At 43.0% G+C, this 10,320-nt stretch overlaps 1 protein-coding gene across 1 annotated transcript; it reads left to right on the forward strand.

The window, feature by feature from the left end:
- Positions 1–13: 13 nt before the first annotated feature.
- Positions 14–10,282, forward strand: coq6 (coenzyme Q6 monooxygenase). The gene is made up of 12 exons (XM_085391344.1): positions 14–396; positions 709–843; positions 3,155–3,213; positions 4,966–5,092; positions 6,268–6,398; positions 6,484–6,591; positions 7,670–7,732; positions 7,828–7,935; positions 8,588–8,790; positions 8,985–9,100; positions 9,431–9,597; positions 10,148–10,282. Exons 1-12 carry the CDS (start codon positions 210–212, stop codon positions 10,175–10,177), a joined length of 1,434 nt encoding a protein of 477 aa, XP_085247470.1. The 5' UTR covers positions 14–209; the 3' UTR covers positions 10,178–10,282.
- The last annotated feature ends 38 nt before the right edge of the window (positions 10,283–10,320 follow it).

Raw genomic sequence — 10,320 nt, forward strand, 5'->3', positions numbered from 1 at the left:
CGTAAAACCGGAAGTACTTCCTCTTGCAGCGTTTGTCAACACAACATGGTTGTTGTGTCACAGAAGAGTCGCAGTTGGTCTTAGAAGGACACATTCAAGGGGAAACGTCTGTCTCTTTAATTGTTGTATGACACTCTTCAAAGCCCGACCCAGGACTGTTTCCTTTGTTTATCCAGAGGCTTCTCTCTCATGCGAAGACAGACTGAAACATGCAGAAGCTCACGAGGGCGTCGCTGGCCTTAAACGGACTCAGCCGGTGTTTTGTAACAGAAAAGCATTTATCTGCTATAAAAATCACCAGGCGAGGATTAGTATGTGCAGATCACGGGAATGATGTTTATGATATAATTATATCCGGGGGAGGGATGGTTGGATCTGCAATGGCATGTTCCTTGGGTGAGTGCTCGACTAGTGTTGCAAGACTTTGCTGTTAACTTGTCCAAATCCAGATTAAAGTTGGTGTGCAAAGTAGCAGTGCACTCTTTCTCTCACAGAGAGGGAATGTCACTTTCTACTATACTGGAAAAGATATCTCTAAAATGTGCTGGAGTATTAAAACATGCAGTCAGAGCTCTAAATCAAATGATTGCATCCGTTTCACAGGACAACGAATCCAATTGCAGGTTCATTACACATGTTTAATCTTACACATGTGCTCTCATATTTAAACTATATTATATATTGTATGCATTTACTTTCCATCCACAGGTTTGGATCCAAACTTGGAGGGTAAGAAGATTCTGCTGCTTGAAGCCGGCAACAAGAAACTAATGGACAAAGTCCCGGACACCTATAGCACCAGAGTTAGCTCCATCAGTCCAGGCTCCGCCACACTTCTCAGTGGTACAGTATACAACCAAATCTGAACAGAATCTGCTTGAAAAATGCAGCAAAATATAATCCTGAGTAATTTCCTTTCTGTGACAAGTTTGTTGTCCTTGACTACTAAATGGCTCCCACAAGGTAAGCCAGGGATCAGACACTGGCTGGTCACCCATTTTTAGCAGGGATCGTATTTAACCACAGTTGTTCCTTTTGTAATGGATCACCTGAGGTTTTTCCTAGCAGTGTTTTTTTCCCTGTAGTACAGCTAAGAATGTGAGGTTTGGTCCAGCCCAAACTGCAGTTTAAATATGTCTCCTGAGCTTAAAGAAGTCAAAAGCCAAGGAAAAGGAGAGTCAGGGATTTGACACTGTAATTGCAGTTGGGCTTGATGGGCTTGTTTTTTAAACATAGTCTTTGTCCTAAATTACCACTTCAGGTCTTGAATCCATTAAAAATAGCTGAAGGTGGTCATCAGAACTTTTTCTTCTTCTTTCGACTGGTCCCTTTAGGGGTCGTGGCAGCATCCCACCCTATTCCTAACATCCGTTTTTGTCACAGCAACCCTCTGCATGTCCTACTACACTACATCCATGAATCATTTTTGTGATCTTTCTTTTTTTTCTTCTGCCTGGGAGTTCCTCTATTAATGGTTTTCACCTATCCAAAACATCCTTGCCTGTCTAACTTTGTCTCCAGACCGCTCAACCTTAGCTGTCTCTCTGATATAATCAATTCTGATCCTGTCCATCCAGATCACTACCAATAGAAATCTTAACATCTTCAGCGCTATCACCTCTAGTTCAGCTACCTATTTTTTCGCCACCATTTCCAAATCATACATCATAGCAGGTTTCACTACCACCTTGTAAACCTTCTGGAGAAACAATCCCCCAACAATCAAGCGACCCACTATGAGCAAGAACTTGGCAATGGCGGGAACAATAAACACCCTTTTAACAGGAAGAAACCTCTGGCAGAACCAGGCTCGAGGTGGGACAGCCATCTGCTGCGATCGACTGGTGGTTGGGGGATAATATGTGTTAGGATGTCACAAATCACACATCCAGGGAAGAGGCCCTGCAAATCAATGCAAAGTTGTTCTGAGTGATCACCTTTTTATTATAACTAAGCGTTTTTAGTCCCAGTGGAGTTGTTTCTTCCAGAATGACAATGCCGCCACCCATAGGGCAGGAAGGGTCACTGAATTGCTTAGTGAAGATGGCATTGACATAAATAATATAATGTGGGCTTTGCGGCCACAAGATCTCAGCTTAATTACACACCTATGGAAGATTTTAGACTAGCGTGTTAGGCAGCATGCTCAGCCACTGTCATCAAAACACTGAATGAGGGTATATGTTTTGAAAGTATGGCGTTTCACCACTGCAGTAAATTTCCAGTGACTTTCTTTTTTAGAATCAGTCAAAAGCTGCATTTAAGATGTTCTAGATTTAATGTGGTCCAACAGCTTATTAAGGTAGTTTGTTAGTTTTTCTTTCAATATGTGACATGTCTGTAAGTTAAACCGTATTTATCCAGGTTGAGGTCTACACATGCCAACCTCCTACCTGTCTGCCTGGTAGACTATGCAGTCCAGTGTATGAGCATGTGTGATAAACATTATTTTTGCAGGTGCCAGAGACAAACCCTAAAGTTTGTCTTAGCATCTCAAATTAAGCCCTTCACATATCTTATTTGTGTTTTCAGTCACAGTGATCCATTAATAAACTTTTCCTCTCCAATCACAGACTTTTATTTTGACTGTAGTGTCAATAAAAATGTTGAATGCGGCGGTGCGATTTGAAAGGGTAAATGTGAGACGTCAAGTTTGGCTTTGACATCATTGGCCGCAACTGACACCTGCACAAAAAATTAAAAGGTTACTAAAAACAAACAGTGACTGATGAGAGCTCAATGAATGATCTGTGCCATCCTTTAAGCACTTTATAATGTTATGTTTGATGCCTCTACTTTAATTAATACTCCTGAACAAAGGAAAAATGCACCCATAATCCAACATCTGCACCTGATTGTTGATTCTGGAGCTGCCAAAAGTGTCAGTCCTTAACCCTAGTCACAACATTCTGCACATTATGCAAACATGTGCATTCATTTTTGTTATATTTACTTCCAAAGTATGACTATGATTATTTATCCACACACATACTTTTTTTTCCCATTACTGTTAATTGCTCTGAAACGTGCAGAGAAAAACACTGAGGCGCAGAAAAATCCAAACTTCCCTGAATCAGTCTGTGTGAGTCATCTGTGGATCTCTGAATGACTTCACAAACCACATTTGTCCAATCTGACCTCTTTCTTTTGTCAGGTATCGGAGCATGGGAGCACATCACAAAGATGAGGTTCAAGCCCTATAAAAAGATGCAGGTAGGTCAATCTTAAAGTTAACATTGTTAACTGTGAGTATACCTTGAGCCTTCTTTAACACGGCGCATCTCCCCGAGTCGTCCTGTTGCACCGTTCGGCTTTTCCTTCTCACGTCCTCCAGACTTTGTAATTTACTGGCATACTGGATGTATTTCTGTCATCCATCAATCTCGACACTGTGCAATTTGTGGAGAGAAAAATCTGTGACGCTCAGCCTCCGCTCAGTCATTCTTAATAACCAAGCAACACAATACTCAATGTAATTGTTCCCATTAAAATGCCAAGCGGTGGTTTCGCGTGACATGCATTTCCTTCATTCCTTTGTGCAGTTTATGCCCCTTCGGTATCACCGTGCAATCTATAGCACCCCAAAACATCAAAGAACACAAGGCATATTTAAAAGTACAGGATGGCTCTCTGACCATGCTAGTTCTATTTATTAAAACTATGTTTCCTATGAGGAATACATTATTTTGACATTTTCAAATTGGTATACCCCCCCAAAAAAATCCTCTAATTATGAAGATTCATGTGAACAACGGGAAGAAGATGAAAGATTAGGAGAGTGGTTGTTTGCTGCAAAGTCGAGCCCGCTTTACAGCTGTGGGTGCAGCCTCGGTCCCTCTTGTAAGATGTGGTCGGTGTGTACCAAACACTCGACCGCAGGGTTTCTCTCTGGGCCTAAGATGTCATCATGCAGTGCCTCACAGTGATTATGGTAGTGTACCTCACCCATTATACCTTCACTCTGCTACCACTGTTTTGGCTTGTTTGCCCACTGAATTTCAGTCATATACATCCCAGTCATAGCACTGGAAAGTATGTTCTGCAGGTCAACTGTAGAAAGCAGGCTTTCCCTGCATTAAAGTAGGCGACGAGGGTTTAGATTTGAAACACAAGCAAACCGTTTGTTTCTTTTTCTTCCTTTCTGTCTCTTTTTGCTAACGAGGCGTTACCCCCCCCCCCCCCCCCCCCCCCCCCCCCCGCGCATTTTCCCTATAAATTTTTATTCACGCATCTTGTTTAAGTCTTGCAAAAGAAGTAGGAACTCACTCTGCCCCGGAGCTGCATCATTTCACCCTGCATTAAACAAAACCAAAACAATTTTTGGGCTGGTCTCAGTAAATCTTTCTTCCCAACCACTTATCACAAGCTGCAAACTCACTGCCATTAGTGGTTTTCTCATGGGTATATCTTCCTACTTTATGGCAAGTTGGAAAAAAGTAGCGCAGCAGCATATTACTGCAGAATGACGGGTTCTGTCATCCAGGAAAGGATCAACCTTGTACAAACACTTTTCAACCCCCCCCCCAAAATCCCGTTTAGCTAAAGCGGTGCTTTCAGGGTTAGAATTACAGTAGCCTAAAACTATATCTCACTCTGCCACTTTTGGTCGCAGATAAATATTGACTCTCACTCTGTAATGTTCTCAAACATGACATTTGTTATTTGTGTTTCCCAGAAAGTGTTTGAGAGAGAGAAAAAAAATCCACATCACAAAAATATTATTTGGTCCTGCGCCTCACAGAGCTCCATTAAAGCTGAAGTCAGCTGTCCACACAGAGCGCTGCCCGTGACACTTGCCGCTCTGCGTTTGATGCATGTAGGCTGTGCCGTCCTTCGGCGGCAGTTAACAACTTTGATGTGTTCAGCCTAAGCGAAGCGCCATTTCTCTGCTTACTATATATAGGAAACGGAGATGCGTTTAAGGATAGACTTGTAGACCGCAGGCGTAATTAGTCTCTCATTTAGGTTTGGGATGCCTGCTCAGATGCCCTGATCACATTCGATAAGGAGAACGTGGAGGACGAGATGGCGTACATCGTGGAGAACGACCTGGTCGTGGCCGCGCTCACTAGACAGCTGGACAGTCTGTCTGGTAAGATTATGATTAAAACATGAAGCATCCCCCACCCAGAACACACACAAACACACAGTAGTTTGATTTCTATTCCATCTCCCTGCTGCCAGACTCGGGCAGCTAAAGCCACCACTTTTATTCCATCCCGTCCCCAGGTTTTGTTTATTTGTACTCTCTCTCTCTGTCCCTGTGACTGTTTTTAAAGACAAGCTCTTGGAGCCATCCTTGTTTTTCATGCAATTTCAATCTAAACCTCACTGCCAGTGCTCCAGCACCCTGCGAGGACACGTGAAATGGTCCAGTGACCTATTTAAAGCCGCCATGTGCTCCCGGGCTGTGCCACCTCTCAAGACGCTAAATCGCTAACGGGGTATAGCGCCGCATTGCCTTTGACAGCGTCCCAACTTTTGTGAGGTTCACAAATAAAACTGAGCTCTGCTATGTGCTCCACAGTTAAAGTGGCATATTTATAAACACTTTTCGGCGTTGTGTGCCAAACAAAAGGGGCGTGCGGTTACATCACGTTTGTGCCTCATGTGCCACCAGCTGTCTCATTTTTAGCATTTGGGATTGTTATGCTCAAGATGCACATGTACTCAAAAAATCTACTCCTCACCAGCTGTTTTCAATGTAAGCCCTGCTCACCAGTCACTGAAAAAAAAACCAATTTTTGACTTTAGTGTTGCAGAAACTGGTCTGTGGATGGGTACCACTCCAAGTCAGCGTGAGCCAGAATACGATCTGGATCCTTACATGTTTTGCGATGTCCAGCTGTGGATATTTTAGGATGAGGAGCAGTTTTAGTGCAAAATCTAACAAGCTGGCAGCGTGTCTGAAGTGTGGATTGGTGTGCTTGTAGAGAAACACTATTAGTCAGTGCAATGCGGCGTGCCAAGACCATTAAGAGGACTGTCAAATGTGAACTTTGGCAGCTTCTATATGCCACCGAGGAAAACCAGTGGTGTTTTATGAGGTGGTTTATAGATCTTCCACTGCTTTTGCTGCAGGCAAAAACCATCCTTTCTTTCCTTAAAGGAAAAAGTGTCTGATGATGATATATTCACAGGACCAAGATTGATCTCTTTCTTGTGAGAAAGTCACACCAGCTGCTCATTTCTTTTGAGAAACACAGTTTTTCTTTTCTTTGAACAGTAGTCACCATTTTTGTGTGTGTTTATCTGGTGCTTTATTAGAAAATGTACAAGTGAAGTACAGGTCCAAGGTGGTGAAATACACATGGCCCATGCCTTCCCAGGAAACAGACTACATCCCATGGGTGTGCGTCACGCTGGCTAACGGAGAGACTCTTCAGACTAAGCTGCTGGTCAGTTTAATTTTATCACGCAATCTGTGGTTGTTGTTGTGTCATTTTTAATCCATTAATTTCCTCCCACTCATCTGTTTTGCAGATTGGTGCAGATGGACCGAACTCAATGGTGAGGCGGGAATTAGGAATACCCACAGTCAAGTGGAATTATGACCAGTCTGCTGTGGTTGCTGCACTGCACCTATCAGAGGTGAGCGTTACTATTTACACAATGTAAATCCTCGTAATTTGAAGGCTCTTTTGTTTTGTTCTTATTTTATGTCTCATATGTACATTCAAGGGACGTTTTATTAGGTCCTCAATAGCTTCAATATTCGATGTGTTACCTTTTCAGAGATGGTCTTCTGCATAATTTGGTTGAAATGAACGTTTTTTTCTTCTTCTGCTCTCTTAGCCACGTCTCTCTTGAAAAAGAGTTTGTAATCTCAACGAGACTTTTACCCGGATAAATAAAGGATAATTAAATAATAAAAATTTGAGGCACAGTTGCATTCCTATTAGTTTAAAGCTGTCTGACCATTCTCCTCAACCAGGCATTTTGACACAGAGAACTGGCACTCAGTGGATATTTTCTCTTTTTCAGCCTGATCTCTGTAAAGATGCTTGTGTTGGAAATTCCCAGCAGATCAGCAGTTTCTGAAATACTCAGACCAGCCAGTCTGGCACCAACAAACATACCACATTCAGAGCAAAGTCACTTAAAACACCTTTTATCCTATTCTGATGCTCGCTTTGAACTTCACCAGGTCATCTCAATCATGTCCACATGCCTAAAGACACTGAGCTGCTGCCCTGTGATTGGCTGATTAGATATTTGTGCTAATGAGTAGTCTAACAGGTGTACCTAACAATGTGGCTGGTGGGTGTATATGTACATATATACTGTTAGAGTAACAGATGCTCATATTAAACCTTGCAGCTGCTCTAAACACTCAGGCAGAGAGTGAACTGAGGGGTTGTGTGAAGGCCAAGTACTCTGAAGTGTGAATCATGCAAAGCTACTCTACTATAGTCCAAAAATAAAAAATATTGAGCTGGAAATGAGCATAAGTCTCCTAAATATTTAAGCAAACCTTATTGTAAATTCCTTGGTAGATTTGCTCAATGATTTTGTTATAATAGTAATTTTAATGTCACATCTGTCAGCAGTCGGAGAACAATACACCCGACCTTTATGATATTGTTTTTATGCACAGTTTATGATATTCAAATATAGCTGTACAAAACAATGCAGCTGTTTAATACGTTTTAATTTATGTGTCGGACAGCCCACGGAGAACAATGTCGCATGGCAGAGGTTCCTCCCAACAGGACCCATTGCAATGTTACCGGTAATATCTGGATTTTTTTTTGCTGCTGCAGTATTTTCATTCTGTCACAGGAGCATTTAATGAAACTTCAGCTGTTGCGTTTTGTTCCTATGCAGCTGTCCGACACACACAGCTCTCTCGTGTGGTCAACCAGCCATTCACTCGCAGAGGAGCTCCTCGAGCTGGATGAGGAGCGCTTTGTTGACGCCATCAACTCTGCCTTTGTAAGTCTCGGTTCATACATAAACTGCCAATGTCGTATTTACACTCAGGTTGCCCGTCTGTCAGTAAGATTTTGCAAAGTGTCTGTATTTGTATGCAGTGTGCCATATGTGGCACGAGGTTCTCCATACACTTCCACGATGAGCAGTTTTAAGTGGCTCACGCAAACAATACGGTCATTGTTTAGCCCAAAGTATACACAATGCTAATATTTCATTGCAGGAATGATGCACCTTTCTATTTTTTCTGTTTGGAGAAACTCCTTTTTCCCAAGCTGGCTATTTTTACTGGGCCTGCTTATGGACGGGGTCACCACGGTTGAGTCACGTTTGGTTTTAGGCCTGGTTTGCTAATTAAACCTGTGGTCTCCCAGTGTCGACCATTACTGCATGGAATGTTTTTCAAACAGAGCTAATTCAACTCCATAGCCTGACCGTCATCTTCTTTTAATTAGCCCAGCTCCCGAAGCCTTGCCAAACCAGTTAGTTAGGGAGGGGGGGGGAAAAAAGAAAGCCCTTTCGCTGGCCTGGAGTTCAGCTTTGCTCCTGTGTCAGCTAATTTCTTTGTCCACTAAGGGGACGGTGTCTGTTTTCTCTCTTTTCTGGCTGCTTTTCATTCTCTTGTCTTCTTTCCTGTCTGTCTGCTCGCTGGCAGTGGAGTAATGAGAACCAGTCGGACCTAATTGAGACGGCTGGCTCGCTGTTTCGAGGCGCTCTGTCAGCCATCATGCCGTCCGCAGGTTCACCTCGACAGCTTCCCCCGAGTGTGGCGGGGATCGGCCCAAAGTCACGGGTCATGTTCCCGCTCGGAATGGGCCATGCATCTGAGTACATCAGACACAGAGTTGCACTCATTGGGTAAGATAATAAAAACTAAAAGTAACAGCTCAAGCATGTTAATGCCTTTTATAAAGGAGAATGTGTATTACAAGGTCCTGGAAAAAATTGCTCTTTAAAGCTTTTAACTGTTTGCTTAGTCAGCTAATAAAGGGATGGTGATTTGAACTTGTACTGTCTAGAACTACTCAACTCGTCTTTTGTTTCTATTTCAGGGATGCGGCCCATCGTGTCCATCCTCTGGCTGGTCAGGGAGTTAACCTGGGATTTGGTGATGTGGCCTGCCTCACGCAGATCCTAAGTCAGGCGGCCTTTAACGGGAAAGACCTGGGTCAGTGAGAACTCTAAACAGACATAGCACGGCGGTTTTCACTAAGCTCTTTTCCATTGCCCCAGCTCAAACGCACGCCGTCGATGTGAACTATAAAAAGCATCAGCTTTTCCGGCAACATTCATTTGATGTTTTATTTTTTTCCCATTCTTTCCTGGAGCTCTATGTAGTCGCTTTTCATAGAAAAAACACAAAAATGCTGGTATGTGATGTTCTAAAGTTAACGTAGCGCCAGTGCTTTGAGCTAATGTAGAAAACACATGACGGACTTATTCGGCTTAGAATTTATTCTCAGTTTTTTAACCTCCCGGTTCACGTGTGTTTGTGCAGGAGCAATTCAGCACCTGCTAGAATATGAAACCGAACGTCAGCGGCATAATCTGCCTATGATGGCTGCCATCGACCTCATGAAGCGGCTGTACTCCACCAACGCCGCGCCTGTGGTTCTCCTACGCACCTTCGGTCTGCAGGCCACCAACATGCTCCCAACGCTGAAAGTAAGCCTCTCCGTCTGTTCTAGTTTTAGATGTTAGCGAACCTGGAAATCGCTCAGATAACCACCTGTCAAGCACAAACCCCGCCTCCACCTTGACCCCACCTTCCGCCCACTTTTCTGATTACACGGAGCTTTACTTTAGCAGCATCTATAATTTTACTGGTTCTCAACCTACTACTATGGCATCTAAGTTTAGCCTCAAATTTAGTGTTACCAAAAGTGTGTGGGTGGGGTGCACGGCTGGTCCTGAGGCAGCGGACAGTGGCTTGTGTTTTCACACCCCTTTTATTACCGACCACTCATGTGAAATGGCTTTATTCCATACTAAGCGATTCAAACCAACACAACTGTAACGGGTTGTAAAGGCATCTCGCTGCAGAGGCACAAAGTTAAAGTCACTTTCTTTTTTTCCACATTAAATGCTGTGAGTTCACTGCTTTACAGTTCTTGTGTAGAGAGTTTGCAGTGCCGCTCGCTTATAACAGGCTTTTTCTGAGCATGAAACAGAGGGTTGGAGAGTTTTTAATTTCATGTCTGTTTTCACTTCACAGGAGCAAATCATGGCATTTGCGAGCAAATGATGCGTCTCTCATGCAGCGGCCGTTTGTGGATCTCCAGCGACTTTCAGCTCTAAATGTTGTAATGTAAAAATACAATAAAATAATAAAAATTTTATTTTTCTCTTTGCCTGTCTAACATTAAATTATTTAAATCTTTTTTCTTT

This window comes from Rhamphochromis longiceps, linkage group LG19 (assembly GCF_057381845.1).
Source record: "Rhamphochromis longiceps isolate RC_006_pf linkage group LG19, R_longiceps_female_GT1.1, whole genome shotgun sequence".
Taxonomy (NCBI): Eukaryota; Metazoa; Chordata; class Actinopteri; order Cichliformes; family Cichlidae; genus Rhamphochromis; species Rhamphochromis longiceps.